The sequence below is a fragment of the Gallinula chloropus genome (genome assembly GCF_964237585.1).
Source record: "Gallinula chloropus genome assembly, contig: HAP1_SCAFFOLD_749, whole genome shotgun sequence".
NCBI classification, from domain to species: domain Eukaryota; kingdom Metazoa; phylum Chordata; class Aves; order Gruiformes; family Rallidae; genus Gallinula; species Gallinula chloropus.
This window is the reverse complement of record NW_028168364.1, coordinates 1-14582: the sequence shown is the minus strand read 5'-3', so window position 1 is coordinate 14582 and position 14582 is coordinate 1. Positions and strand designations below refer to the sequence as shown.

At 69.7% G+C, this 14582-nt stretch overlaps 3 protein-coding genes across 6 annotated transcripts; 2 read left to right on the top strand and 1 right to left on the bottom strand.

Annotated features, from left to right (window-relative positions):
• The first annotated feature begins 1616 nt into the window (after positions 1 to 1616).
• On the top strand, positions 1617 to 3717 carry NR1I3 (nuclear receptor subfamily 1 group I member 3). Its single transcript, XM_084280978.1, has 4 exons — positions 1617 to 1788; positions 2582 to 2698; positions 2793 to 2898; positions 2971 to 3717. Exons 1-4 carry the CDS (start codon positions 1653 to 1655, stop codon positions 3098 to 3100), a joined length of 489 nt encoding a protein of 162 aa, XP_084137104.1. The 5' UTR covers positions 1617 to 1652; the 3' UTR covers positions 3101 to 3717.
• A 62-nt stretch (positions 3718 to 3779) lies between these two features.
• On the bottom strand, positions 3780 to 8045 carry TOMM40L (translocase of outer mitochondrial membrane 40 like). Of its 4 annotated transcripts, none has more exons than XM_084280974.1 (9): positions 7845 to 8045; positions 6431 to 6484; positions 6217 to 6309; positions 5882 to 6007; positions 5655 to 5760; positions 5427 to 5549; positions 5256 to 5332; positions 4261 to 4363; positions 3780 to 4168 (listed from the first exon to the last, which is right to left on the bottom strand). In XM_084280974.1, exons 1-9 carry the CDS (start codon positions 8028 to 8030, stop codon positions 4029 to 4031), a joined length of 1008 nt encoding a protein of 335 aa, XP_084137100.1. In that variant the 5' UTR covers positions 8031 to 8045; the 3' UTR covers positions 3780 to 4028. The 4 variants fall into 4 exon arrangements, with proteins under 4 accessions (XP_084137100.1, XP_084137101.1, XP_084137102.1 ...); XM_084280975.1 differs by having other exon boundaries at positions 3781 to 4168; positions 5882 to 5983; XM_084280976.1 differs by having other exon boundaries at positions 3781 to 4168; positions 6431 to 6498; positions 7574 to 7973.
• Positions 8046 to 9823: 1778 nt separating this feature from the next.
• Positions 9824 to 12165, top strand: APOA2 (apolipoprotein A2). Its single transcript, XM_084280973.1, has 3 exons — positions 9824 to 9963; positions 11651 to 11858; positions 11981 to 12165. Exons 2-3 carry the CDS (start codon positions 11653 to 11655, stop codon positions 12096 to 12098), a joined length of 324 nt encoding a protein of 107 aa, XP_084137099.1. The 5' UTR covers positions 9824 to 9963; positions 11651 to 11652; the 3' UTR covers positions 12099 to 12165.
• Positions 12166 to 14582: the final 2417 nt, after the last annotated feature.

Here is a 14582-nt window from a genome sequence, read left to right as displayed (position 1 = left end):
CCCCAGTTTGGGAAGGGGGGGATGTGAGACACACCCCCATCTCTGGGGAGGGGGAGTTGCAAGTGGGAGACCCCCACTCAGGTCTGGGGAGCGGGGGGTGAGTGGGAGACCCCCCCAGTCTGGGGAGGGGGTGTGTGAGTGGGAGACCCCCCCCCAGTCTGGGGAGGGGGGGGATGTGAGACACACCCCCAGGTCTGAGGGGGGGGGGGTGTGAGTGGGAGACCCCCCCAGTCTGGGAAGAGGGGGGGGATGTGAGACACACCCCCAGGTCTGGGGGGGGGGGGTGTGAGTGGGAGACCCCCCAGGTCTGGGGAGGGGGGGGATGTGAGACACACCCCCAGGTCTGAGGGGGGGGGGTGTGAGTGGGAGACCCCCCCAGTCTGGGAAGAGGGGGGGGATGTGAGACACACCCCCAGGTCTGAGGGGGGGGATGTGAGTGGGAGACCCCCCAGGTCTGGGGAGGGGGGGGATGTGAATGGGAGACCCCCCCCTCAGGTCTGGGGAGGGGGGGTGAATGGGAGAACCCCCCAGTCTGGGGAGGGGGGGATGCGAGTGGGAGACCCCCCCCATGTCTGGGGAGGGGGGGGATGTGAGACACACCCCTAGGTCTGAGGGGGGGGATGTGAGTGGGAGACCCCCCCATGTCTGGGGAGGGGGAGATGCAAGTGGGAGACCCTCCTCCAGGTCTGGGGAGGGGGGGATGTGAGTGGGACACACCCTCAGGTCTGGGGAGGGGGGGTGTGAGTGGGAGACCCCCCCCCAGGTCTGGGGAGGGGGGGTGTGAGTGGGAGACACCCCCCCCCCAGGTCTAGGAAGGGGGGGATTCAAGTGGGAGACCCCAACCAGGTCTGGGGAGGGGGGGGTGTGAATAGGAGACCCCCCCCAGTATGGGGAGGAGGTGGTGCCAGGGGGAGACCCCCCCAGGTCTGGGGAGGGGGGGGGATGCAAGTGGGAGACCCCCCCCCAGACCTGGGGGGGGGGGTGTGAGTGGGAGACCCCCCCCTCAGGTCTGGGGAGGGGGGGATTCAAGAGGGAGACCCCCACCCCAGTCTGGGGAGGAAGGGGGATGTAAGTGAGAGACTCTCCCCAGGTCTGGGGAGGGGGGGGGTTGAGTGGGAGACCCTCCTCCAGGTCTGGGGAGGGGGGGATGTGAGACACACCCCCAGGTCTGAGGGGGGGGGATGTGAGTGGGAGACCCCCCCCAGGTCTGGGGAGGGGGGGGATGCAAGTGGGAGACCCCCCCCAGTATGAGGAGGAGGTGGTGCCAGGGGGAGACCCCCCCCATGTCTGGGGAGGGGGGGGGATGTGAGACACACCCCCAGGTCTGAGGGGGGTGTGTGAGTGGGAGACCCCCCCAGGTCTGGGCGGGGGGGTTGTGAGTGGGAGACCCCCCGAGTCTGGGGAGGGGAGGGATGCAAGTGGGAGACCCCCCCCCAGTCTGGGAAGGGGGGGGGATGTGAGTGAGAGACCCCCTATGTCTGGGGAGGGGGGGGGTGTGAATGGGAGACCCCCCCCCCACTCAGGTCTGGGGAGGGGGGGGTACCAGTGTGAGACCCCCCCAGGTCTGGGAAGGGGAGGGTACCACTGTGAGACCCCCCCCCACGTCCTGCCCCCGCTCCTGAGGGTCCCCTGGCCGCGGCAGGTCGCTGCCCATGGATGACCAGATCTCGCTGCTGAAGGGATCCACCCTGGAGATCTGCCAGATCCAGTTCAACACCGTGTTCAACGCCGACACCAAGGCCTGGGAGTGCGGCCAGCACTGCTACACCATCCGGGACGGGGCGCTGGGTGAGCCCGGGGGCACCCCGGGGGGCAGCGGGGACCCCCATGGCATACGGCTGCGGCCTGGTGCTGGGTCACGGGGAGCCAGGGTACAGCCGTGTCCCAGCTCTGGCTCCTGTGCCCCCCCCCATGGCTCCGTGTCACCCCCATGGCTCCGTGTCACCCCCATGGCTCCGTGTCCCCTCCCATGGCTCCGTGTCCCAGCCCTGGCTTCATGTGTGTGTGTGTCCCCCATGGCTCCATGTCACCCCCCGGCTCCATGTCCCCCCCCATGGCTCCATGTCCCAGCCCTGGCTCCATGTCCCCTCCCATGGCTCTGTGTCCCCCACCATGGCTCCATGTCCCCTCCCATGGCTCCATGTCCCGCCCCATGGCTCCATGTCCCCTCCCATGGCTCCATGTCCCAGCCCTGGCTCCATGTCCCCTCCCCATGGCTCTGTGTCCCCCACCATGGCTCCATGTCCCCTCCCATGGCTCCATGTCCCGCCCCATGGCTCCATGTCCCAGCCCTGGCTCCATGTCCCCTCCCATGGCTCCACGTCCCCCCCCCGGCTCCATGTCCCAGCCCTGGCTCCATGTCCCCCCACATGGCTCCATGTCCCCCCACATGGCTCCATGTCCCCTCCCATGGCTCCATGTCCCCCCCTGTCTCCATGTCCCCTCCCATAGCTCCATGTCCCCCCCCCAGCTCCATGTCCCCTCCTGTCTCCATGTCCCCCCCTGTCTCCATGTCCCCACCCCAGCCCCATGTCCCCCCCCAGCCCCCTGCCCCTGCCTCAGTGTCCCCCCCCGTCCCCAGCCGGCTTCCAGCAGATCTACCTGGAGCCGCTGCTCAAGTTCCACATCAGCCTGAGGAAGCTGCAGCTGCACGAGGCCGAGTACGTCCTGCTCCAGGCCATGCTGCTCTTCTCCCCAGGTAGGGACCACGCCGAAACCCCCTCCCCACCACACCCCCAGGGCGGGGTGTCCCCTTGAGACCCCACTCAGCCCCCCTGGTGCCCCCCCCCCAGACAACGCTGGCATCACGGAGCGGGACGCAGTCGACCAGTTCCAGGAGCGGGTGGCCCTGACCCTCAAGAGCTACATCGACCACCAGCACCCCATGCCCCAGGGCAGGTGGGTATTTTGGGGGGTGGGGGGGGGACCCCAGTGCAGCCCCCGTTTCCCACCCCTCTGTCCCCTCCCCAGGTTTCTCTACGCCAAGCTGCTGCTGCTGCTGACCGAGCTGCAGACGCTGAAGGTGGAGAACACCCGGCAGATCCTCCACATCCAGGACCTGTCCTCCATGACCCCCCTGCTCTCTGAAATCATCAGCTAGACCCCCCCCCAAAAAGCATCCCAGGCTGCCCAGAGAGGGGGTGGGTGCCCCGTCCCTGGGGGTGTCCAAGGCCAGGTTGGATGGGGCCCTGGGCAACCTTGTGTAGCTCCAGGCCTGGAGGTTGGTGTCCCTGCCTGTGGCAGGGGGGTTGGAGCTCTGGGACCCTTGGGGTCCCTCCCAACCCTGGCAGGGGGGTTGGAGCTCTGGGACCCTCGGGGTCCTTCCCAGCCCTGGCAGGGGGTTGGAGCTCTGGGACCCTTGGGGTCCCTCCCAACCCTCGCAGGAGGGGTTGGAGCTCTGGGACCCTCGGGGTCCCTCCCAACCCTGGCAGGGGGGTTGGAGCTCTGGGACCCTTGGGGTCCCTCCCAACCCTGGCAGGGGGGTTGGAGCTCTGGGACCCTTGGGGTCCCTCCCAACCCTGGCAGGGGGGTTGGAGCTCTGGGACCCTTGGGGTCCCTCCCAACCCAGCCCAGCCTGGGATTCATTCTGTGATTCTATGACCCCCATGTGTCCCCCCCCAGCCACAAGCCCCAGGGCCCCACTGAGGCTCCATCACCCTTCCCTGAGCCTCCACCACCCTTCCCAGGGCAGAGTAAAGCTCCTTTTATTTTTCCAGGCTCCGTGGCTCAATCCACACAGGAATCACCAGCACTTCCCCCCTCCCCACCCCAACCACAGCCCAGAGCCCCTTCCCCTGCCCTTCCAGAGGGAAACTGAGGCAGGGCAGCAGTGGGAAGAGTGTGGTGGGTGAACACCAGATCCTCCCAGCCCCAGGCAGCACCAGCTCCTCTGCCCCAAAAGGCTCTAACAGCCACCACAGTGTCCCTGGGGCTGTTGGGGGGGGACTGTGGGTGTCCCCCCCAACTCCTCCACCAGCACCCCCACGGCGTGGCAGCTCCCTGAGCAGGACGGTGGCCCCGGGGGCCACTCAGCCCACGATGACGCTGAAGCCGCAGTGGAAACGGTTCTTCCAGTGGTTGAGGAAGGCGCCCAGGGCCAGGGTGACGGGCAGGGGGGGCAGCTTCTTCTCCAGCACCCCCCCGACGCTCCAGTTACTGTCCAGGAGCCCTGTGGGGGTTGGGGAGGGGGGTGGGGGGGGTGTGGGATGAGGATCTGGGTGCTGCTGGCACTGCTGGGTGCTGCTGGGGCTCATCCCTCACCTCTGAAGACCATGTTGGCTCTGGGGAGGTTGAGTTGGTACCCGAAGGCGAAGGTCGTGTCCTGCAGCCGCGTGTTGGCCTCCAGCTCCACCCCCACCTGCACCTGGGGGGGGCTGAGGGTCAGACCCCCGGGGTGGGGGCACCAGGGGGGAGAAATGGGGACACTGGGGCCTCCAGCTCCACCCCCACCTGCACCTGGGGGGGGTGAGGGTCAGACCCCCAGGGTGGGGACACCAGGGGGATGGGGATACCAGGGGGGGATGGGGATACCAGGGGGGGATGGGGATACCAGGGGGGGATGGGGATGGGGACACCGGGGCCTCCAGCTCCACCCCCACCTGCACCTGGGGGGAGGCTGAGGGTCAGACCCCCGGGGTGGGGACACCAGGGGGATGGGGACACCCGGGGGGGGGGATGGGGATGGGGACACTGGGGCCTCCAGCTCCACCCCCACCTGCACCTGGGGGGGGTCTGAGGGTCAGACCCCCGGGGTGGGGGCACCAGGGGGATGGGGAGACACAGGGGAGATGGGGAGACACTGGAGGGAATGGGGAGACACTGGGGGGAATGGGGAGACACTGGGGGGAATGGGGAGACACTGGGGGGATGGGGAGACACTGGGGGGAATGGGGAGACACTGGGGGGAATGGGGAGACACTGGGGACAAATGTGGACATGCCGAGGGGATGAGGACACAAGGGGGAGAGGGGGACACGTCACAGGGAATGGGGACAGGCCAGGGGGCAACTGGGATGTACTGGGGGGGAGGATGGGGACACATGGGCGGGGACAGGGACATGGGGGGGGATGGGGGGACACAGGGGGATGGGGACACATGGGGGAGGATGGGGACACATGGGGAGGACAGGGACATGCTGGGAGGAATGGGGACACCTGGGGGGGGCTGGGAAAACACCAGGAGGATGGGGACATGCCAGGAGGGATGGGGACATGCCAGGGGGGGACACAGGGACACTCCAAGGGGGTACCCCGACCTGCTCATTGGCTCGGTGGTAGTAGCTGGCGTGGGCTCCACCGTACCCCACGTTCAGCGTGGCCACCCAGTTCTGAGCTGGAAGAGAGGAACAAGGGGAGAGAGCCAGGAGGGGAAAGGGGTGCCACACGTGTCCCCTCCCCATCCCCCAAGCCCCAGGGTGCCCCCCTACCTGTGTACTTGCCTGCCAGGGTGAGGATGGCCCCCTCCTCACCCGGGCGCCGGTGATACACCATCTCCCCCCCCAGCACCAGGCGGGAGGTGATGCTCTGCAGGAAATGGGCCACCAGGATCACTGTGGGGACAGCCAGAGGGCTCAGCACCCAGCCAGGGCACCCAGCTGGCTTTAAAGAGGGTGGGGGACACCCACACCCAGACAAACCCCCCTCCCTTGGCTCACCAGACTCGCTGAGGAGGTCGGGGTTGCCCAGCGTGAGGGTAGCGGTACAGTCGTCCCCCCGGTACTCCCCATCGAACTGCCACGTCACAAACTTGGCCTGGTGGGTCTGAGGGAGGGGGGATAAACACCACCCAAGGTCCTACCATCACCCAAAACCAGCCCCCACACCCCCCTGATCAAGCCCTCCCCCCAGGGGGTTTCTCTGCCCCCCCCCACCCCCAGCCCACCTGGAAGACGGTTTTGGTGCGGACGCGCTCGCTCAGCAGGCTGGTGGCTTGGGCATTGAGGCTGCCACTGTTGTCCATGTCCCCAACCAGCGTGGGGAAGGCCTGGGGACACCGTGGGGGGGTCAGCTAGAGGGGTGGGGGTCAGCTAGAGGGGTGGGGGGCACACCAAGGACACCCCAACCCCCCCCATCCCCAGCTTCACCCATGGGCTGCGACCCCCAAGTTGCCTCCTTGGGTCACCTGCACCCGTCCTGCTGCCTCAGTGACACCTTCTCCCTGTCCCCAGGGGTGCCCCCCTGGTGTGGGGAGGGGTTTTTTTTGGGGGGGGGTCTCACCTCAGTGGGCCCAAGCTGCCGGTCCCCCACGAAGGTGGCGTTGAAGTGGTAGCTGGAGGGGCCGAGGCTGCTCATGTGAACAGTGTGTGTCACCTGTGGGGACAGGGTGGGAGGGAGAGGGGGGGGTCAGGGGGGTGGGCTGGGGGTGGCAGTGCCCCCCCCTACACCCTCAGACACCCTCACACCCCCCCCAGCCCCGCTTTGGGGTCCTGACCTGGAAGTGGCTGCTCAGGGTCTTGGTGACGATGAGCTTCACCCCCTCCATCTGCTGTGGGAAAACATCTGGGGGAGGGAAAAGGGGGGGTCAGAGGGGACACTGATGCCCCCCAGCCCTGCTGTGCCCCCCCCTGACACCGTTACCCCCACCCCCAGCCCTGCTGTACCCCCCTCTAACACCACTACCCCCCCATCCGACCCTGCTGTACCCCCCCTGACACCACTACCCCCCCATCCCACCCCTGCTATCCCCCCTAACACCACTACCCCCCTCTCCGACCCCTGCGACCCCCCCAGACACCACCCCCCACCCCCCAACCCCACTTACCCCCCTCAACCCCTCTGCTCCCCCCAGACACCACTCCCCCCCCCTCCTCCACCACTTCCCCCCCACGACCCCACTCACCACCCCCCCGACCCCGGTGACCCCCCCCCGACCCTATGACCCCCCCCCCAAACCCCACCGACACCCCCTGACCCCGCCCCTGGCCCAGCCCCCCGGGCCTCTCCCAGGGCCCCCCACAGGCCGCCCCCCCCCCCCCCGACCCCCCGGTATGACCCCCCCGGCCCAGGCCCCGCTGCCCCCCCCCCCGGCCTCTCCCAGGGCCCCCCACAGGCCGCCCCCCCCCCCCGACCCCCGGTATGACCCCCCCCAGCCCCCCGGCCCAGGCCCCCCTGCCCCTGGCCCAGCCCCCCGGGCCTCTCCCAGGGCCCCCCACAGGCCGCCCCCCCCGACCCCCGGTATGACCCCCCCCAGCCCCCCGGCCCAGTCCCCCGGGCCTGTCCCAGGGCCCCCACAGGCCGCCCCCCCCCGACCCGACCCCCCAGTATGACCCCCCCCGGCCCAGGCCCCACTGCCCCCGCCCCTGGCCCAGCCCCCCGGGCCTGTCCCAGGGCCCCCACAGGCCGCCCCCCCCCCGACCCCCCAGTATGACCCCCCCCGGCCCAGGCCCCGCTGCCCCCCCCCCCCCCCGGCCCAGGCCCCCCGGCCCAGGCCCCGCTGCCCCCCCCCCGGCCTCTCCCAGGGCCCCCCACAGGCCGCCCCCCCCCAACCCCCCAGTATGAACCCCCCCGGCCCAGGCCCCCCTGCCCCCGCCCCGGCCCAGGCCCCCCGGCCCAGGCCCCGCTGCCCCCCCCGCACCTTTGCACTGCCGGTGCAGCTCGTCGAAGCTGCCGGGGTTACCGAGCGGCTCCCCCCGGCGCGGGGCCCGGGGCCCGGCGGGGCCCCAGGCGTTGCCCATGGCCCGGCCCGGCCCTAGGGCCGCCCACCCCCCCCGTCCCCGCCGGGCGCCGCCATGGCGGCCGCGGGCAGCGCCGCTACCGGAAGCGGCTCCGTTAGACCTTGCCCGGCTGAAGCCGCCGCCGCCATGATGGGTGTGGGCAGCGCCCCCTCACCCCCCCCACACACACACCCCGCGGCTCCCATTGGCTGAGGCGCGGGGGCGGCTCCCACTGGCTGAGGCGCGGGGGCGGCTCCCATTGGCTGAGGCGCGGGGGCGGGGCCAGGCAGGACCCCGCCCACCAGGCGCCACCGGACCCGGGGTCCCCGGGGTCCCCTTGTCCCCCCCACCCACCCACCCCCCCCGCTCTGTCCCCATCCCTGTGCCCCCGTGTCCCCTCCCCACGGCCCTGAGCCCCCCGTGTGTCACACACGCCCCCTCCCTCTGCCCCGCCCCATGTCCACAGGCCCCCCCACGCCCCCTGCCCGTGGCCCCCCCACGCCCCCTCCCCACGCCCCCTCCCCACGCCCCCCCCTTGCCCCGTGGCCCCTCACGCCCCCTCCCCACACCCCCCTCCCTGTGCCCCGCCCCATGTCCCCAGGCCCCTCCTTGCCCCCTCCCCGTGGCCCCCCACTCCCCCTCCCCACGCCCCCCCTTTGCCCCGTGGCACCCCCTTGCTCCATGTCCCCCCACGCCCCCTCCCCACGCCCCCCCCTTGCCCCGTGTCCCCGGTCCCACAGCCCCTTCCTTGCCCCCTCCCCGTGTCCCCTCTTTGTCCCATGTCCCCTCCTTGCCCCCTCCACGTGTCCCCCCCCCGCCTTGCCCCTTGCCCCAGGTCCCCGCCTTGCTCCACGTCCCCAGTCCCACAGCCCCCTCCCCGTGTGTCCCCTCCTTGCCCCCTGCCCCATGTCCCTGGACACTGGGTCCTGTCCCATCCCATCCCATCCCCAGTCCCACAGCCCCCTCCCCGTGTCCCCCCTCCTTGCCCCCTGCCCCATGTCCCTGGACACTGCGTCCTGTCCCATCCCATCCCATCCCATCCCATCCCATCCCATCCCATCCCATCCCATCCCCAGTCCCACAGCCCCCTCCCCGTGTCCCCCCCTTGCCCCCTGCCCCATGTCCCTGGACACTGTGTCCCATCCCATCCCATCCCATCCCATCCCATCCCATCCCATCCCCAGTCCCACAGCCCCCTCCCCGTGCCCCCGCCTTGCCCCCTGCCCCATGTCCCTGGACACTGCGTCCTGTCCCATCCCATCCCATCCCATCCCATCCCATCCCATCCCATCCCATCCCATCCCATCCCCAGTCCCACAGCCCCCTCCCCGTGTCCCCCCCTTGCCCCCTGCCCCACGTCCCTGGACACTGTGTCCCATCCCATCCCATCCCATCCCATCCCATCCCATCCCATCCCATCCCATCCCATCCCATCCCATCCCCCCCCTTGCCCCTGCCCCATGTCCCTGGACACTGCGTCCTGTCCCATCCCATCCCATCCCACCCCATCCCATCCCCCCCCCCCCCCGCCGCCTTTCCTGGAAAGGGCCGGGATGGGAAGGGCCCCCCAATGGCCCCACCATCCCCCCCCAAGCCACCCAGGGGTTTGTCCTCAGTGCCACCCAGGTGCCCTTTGGCCGCGTGTCCCCAAACAGCACCCCAGCTGGCCCCCAGCCCGGCCCCTCAGCAGGGTGTCCCCGGGGGCCCGTCCGTCCCCACCCATCAGCGGGACCCCAGGGCGATGCCCCCCGGCCGCCCGGCGCTGAGTCACGGGCGTCGCGTTGGCGGCCGAGGGTCAGCGACCAGCCGGGCGATGACCTTTGCCCCCCCCTGGGTGCTGGTGGGGGCTGGGGTGGGCTGGGGTGTGCAGCCCCCCCCGCCCCCCCAGGGTCACCCCACTCAAGCCGGGACCCCCGTGTGGGGAGGTCATTGGGCACCCAGAATGCTCATGGGAGGGGTGGGGGGGGTCCCTGGGGTGGCTCGGGGGGGTCCCATGCTGCTGGGACTGTGCCACACCATGGGGCTGCAGCGTGCCATGGGGGCCAAGCCCAGCCCCCCCAGGGACCCCCCCCCTCAACTCCTGTCACCCCCTCCCCACATCCTGCCTGGGGTTTGGGGCCCCAGGGCTGTGGGGCCGAGGAGGGGCCGTCCCCCCCCTGCAGCGACCCTTAACCCCCCCGTGTTTACCCAGGCTGGGGCGGGGGCTGGGGCGGCCCCCTCGGGCCCCAGGGGGGCGGGAGCTGGGCTGGGGGATATAAACACCCCCCCGAGGGGACACCCAGAACCCCACGTCCCCAAAGAACTGCCCCAGGTGAGCGGCGGGACGGGGCGCAGGGGGGCAGGGAGGGGATGGTGGGGGCAGGAGGGGGATGGAGCTGTGGGGTGGGGATGGAGCTGTGGGGTGGGGATGGAGATGTGTGGGGTGGGGATGGAGCTGTGTGGGGTGGGGATGGAGCTGTGTGGGGTGGGGATGGAGCCGTGTGGGGTGGGGATGGAGCTGTGGGGTGGGGATGGAGCCGTGTGGGGTGGGGATGGAGATGTGGGGTGGGGATGGAGCTGTGGGGTGGGGATTGGAGCTGTGGGGTGGGATGGAGCCGTGTGGGGTGGGGATGGAGCTGTGGGGTGGGGATGGAGCCGTGTGGGGTGGGGATGGAGATGTGGGGTGGGGATGGAGCTGTGGGGTGGGGATGGAGCCGTGTGGGGTGGGGATGGAGCTGTGGGGTGGGGATTGGAGATGTGTGGGGTGGGGATGGAGATGTGGGGTGGGGATGGAGCTATGTGGGGTGGGGATGGAGATGTGGGGTGGGGATGGAGATGTGGGGTGGGGATGGAGATGTGTGGGGTAGGGATGGAGCTGTGGGGTGGGGATGGAGATGTGGGGTGGGGATGGAGATGTGGGGTGGGGATGGAGCCGTGTGGGGATGGAGCTGTGGGGTGGGGATGGAGATGTGGGGTGGGCATGGAGATGTGGGGTGCGGATGGAGATGTGTGGGGTGGGGATGGAGCTGTGGGGTGGGGATGGAGCCGTGTGGGGTGGGGATGGAGATGTGGGGTGGGGATGGAGCTGTGGGGTGGGGATTGGAGCTGTGGGGTGGGGATGGAGCTGTGGGGTGGGGATGGAGCTGTGTGGGGTGGGGATGGAGATGTGGGGTGCGGATGGAGATGTGTGGGGTGGGGATGGAGCTGTGGGGTGGGGATGGAGATGTGGGGTGGGCATGGAGATGTGGGGTGGGCATGGAGCTGTGGGGTGCGGATGGAGCTGTGGGGTGGGGATGGAGATGTGGGGTGGGGATGGAGCCGTGTGGGGTGGGGATGGAGCTGTGGGGTGGGGATGGAGCTGTGTGGGGGTGGGGATGGAGCTGAGGGGTGGGGATGGAGCTGTGTGGGGTGGGGATGGAGCCGTGGGGTGAGGATGGAGCTGTGGGGTGGGGATGGAGATGTGGGGTGGGGATGGAGCCGGGTGGGGTGGGGATGGAGCTGTGGGGTGGGGATGGAGCTGTGTGGGGATGGAGCTGTGTGGGGTGGGGATGGAGATGTGGGGTGGGGATGGAGCTGTGGGGTGGGGATTGGAGATGTGGGGTGGGGATGGAGCCGTGTGGGATGGGGATGGAGCTGTGGGGTGGGGATGGAGCCGTGTGGGGTGGGGACGGAGCTGTGTGGGGTAGGGATGGAGATGTGGGGTGGGGATGGAGCTGTGGGGGATGGGGATGGAGCTGTGGGGTGGGGATGGAGCTGTGTGGGGTGGGGATGGAGCTGTGGGGGATGGGGATGGAGCTGTGGGGTGGGGATGGAGCTGTGTGGGGTGGGGATGGAGCTGTGTGGGGTGGGGATGGAGCTGTGGGGTGGGGATGGGGGGATGGGGTGGGAGCAGGCTGTGGGGCAGGAGGGGATTGGCGATGGGGGGGTTGGACAAGGAGTGGGGGGTGTCCAGCAGGGCTGTGGGGTTGGGTTGCCCCCACTGACCTGACCCCACAGCCCCCCATCGTTGTGTCCCTCAGGGATGAAGGTGCTGGTGGGCTCCCTGCTGCTGCTGCTCTGCGCCAGCCGCCTCCAGGGCGCCCTGGTGAAGCGCGATGTGCCCGGCGAGGGGGTCGCCCCGCTGCCCCCCGAGGATTTCTTCAGCCGCCACTTCCAGTCCCTCTCCGACTTCATGACCAAGGACCTGCCCCAGAAGCTCAAAGCCGAGGAGCTGCGCAGCCAGGCCGAGTACGGGGCCTGGGGAGGACGAGGAGGAGGAGGAGGAGGAAGGGGAGGTGGGTTTGGGGTACCCTATAGCCACCCCTTGTGCCCCAACATCACCCCCTGCCTCTCCTCCTCCTCCCACCCAGGGTGTATCTGGATCGGGCCAACAAGCAGCTGACGCCGCTGGCCCAGGAGCTGAAGAGCAACTTCTTGGACTTCTTCTCCTCCCTGCTGAAGTTGGGCAAGGAGGAGACGCAGGCCTGAGACCCCCCTCTGCGCCCCCCCACCCCCCACCGCGGGCCCTCCCTGACAATAAAGACTTTGGAGCCGCCACTGTGTCCCTGGGGTTGGGGGTGAGGGGTTGGGGGTGGGGGGGTGAAGGGTGAGAGTGGCTGAGAACGGACAAACTCAGTCCAGCTGTGACCCAACAAACTCAGTGCACTGAGACCCGACAAACTCAGTCCTGCTGAGACCGGACAAACTCAGTGCACTGAGAACGGACAAACTCAGTCCAGCTGTGACCCGACAAAGTCAGTCCCGCTGAGACCCGACAAACTCAGTGCGCTGAGACCGGACAAACTCAGTCCAGCTGAGACCCGACAAACTCAGTGCGCCGAGACCCGACAAACTCAGTCCCGCTGAGACCCAACAAGCTCAGTCCTGCTGAGACCGGACAAACTCAGTGCGCCGAGACCCGACAAACTCAGTGCGCCGAGACCCAACAAACTCAGTGCACTGAGACCCGACAAACTCAGTCCCGCTCAGACCCGACAAACTCAGTCCTGCTGAGACTGGACAAACTCAGTGCGCTGAGACCCGACAAACTCAGTCCTGCTGAGATCCGACAAACTCAGTCCCGCTGAGACCCGACAAACTCAGTCCAGCTGAGACCCGACAAACTCAGTCCCGCTGAGACCCGACAAACTCAGTCCCGCTGAGACCGGACAAACTCAGTCCAGCTGAGACCCGACAAACTCAGTCCTGCTGAGACCCGACAAACTCAGTGCGCTGAGACCCGACAAACTCAGTCCTGCTGAGACCCGACAAACTCAGTCCCGCTGAGACCCGACAAACTCAGTGCACTGAGACCCGACAAACTCAGTCCTGCTGAGACCCGACAAACTCAGTCCAGCTGAGACCCGACAAGCTCAGTACACTGAGACCCAACAAACTCAGTCCAGCTGAGACCGGACAAACTCAGTGTGCTGAGACCGGACAAACTCAGTGCACTGAGACCCAACAAACTCAGTCCCGCTGAGACCCGACAAACTCAGTGCGCTGAGATCAGACAAACTCAGTCCAGCTGAGACCGGACAAACTCAGTCCAGCTGAGACCGGACAAACTCAGTGCACTGAGACCCGACAAACTCAGTCCCGCTGAGACCCGACAAGCTCAGTCCTGCTGAGACCCGACAAGCTCAGTCCTGCTGAGACCCGACAAGCTCAGTCCTGCCAGCACTAAGGATGGAGGCACCGGGGGTCGGGGCGGCGTCGCGCCCTTAGTAAAGATGGCGGCGCCCCCACCCCTTCCCCTCCCTCCACGCCCACAAGCAAGATGGCGGGGGCGGAACCCTTCCGCTACCGTCACTTCCGCCCGGTGCCAAGATGGGCCTGTTCCGGCCGGCGGGGCCATGGCGGACGAGGCGACGCGGCGGGTGGTGGCGGAGCTGCCGCTGCTGCGGACGGCGGCGGGGCCGCGGGATCGGGAGGGCTGGGCGCCGCGGCTGAAGGAGGAGTACCGCGCCCTCATACAGGTGCGCCGGGCCCGGAGACCGCCGGGTTCGGGACCCCCGGTAACCCCCCCCCGGCCCGGTAACCGACCCCCCCCCCACCCCGGTGGGTCCGCCCCCCCCCCCGGCCCGGTAACCTCCCCCCCCCGGTAACTCCCCCCCCCCGGTGGGTCCGTACCCCCCCGGTAACACCCCCCCCCGGTAACCCCCCCCCCGGTAACTCCCCCCCCCCGGTGGGTCCGTCCCCCCACCCCCGGTAACCCCCCCCCGGTAGCTCCCCCCCCCGGTGGCTCCGTCGTTCCCCCCCCGGTAGCCCCCCCCGGTAACTCCCCCCCCCCCGCGGTGGGTCGTGTCCCCCCCCCCCCCCGGTAACCCCCCCCGGTAACTCCCCCCCCCGGTGGGTCCGTCCCCCCCCCCGGTAACCCCCCCCCGGTAGCTCCCCCCCCCGGTGGGTCCGTCCCCTCCCCCCCCCCCGGTGGCTCCGTCGTCCCCCCCCCGGTAGCCCCCCCCGGTAACTCCCCCCCCCCGCGGTGGGTCGTGTCCCCCCCCCCCGGTAACCCCCCCCCGGTAACTCCCCCCCCCCCCCCCCCCCGGTGGGTCCGTTCCCCCCCCCCCTTCCCCCTCTCCCTCCCGGCAGTACGTGGAGAACAACAAACGCGCCGATAACGACTGGTTCCGCCTGGAGTCCAACGCCGAGGGCACCCGGTGGGTGAGCGGGGAGGGGGGGGGGGGGGGGGCTGCGGGTCTCCCATCCCCCTCCCTCCTGCCCCTCCCGGTGTCGGTGCCCGGGATTGAGGGGGATGGGGGGGGTCCCTGGTGTCCCGTCCCCCCCCCCCTCCCGGTGTCGGTGCCCGGGATTGAGGGGGATGGGGGGGTCCCCGGTGTCGGTGCCCGGGATTGAGGGGGATGGGGGGGTCCCCGGTGTCGGTGCCCGGGATTGAGGGGGATGGGGGGGGTCCCCGGTGTCGGTGCCCGGGATTGAGGGGGATGGGGGGTCCCCGGTGTCGGTGCCCGGGAT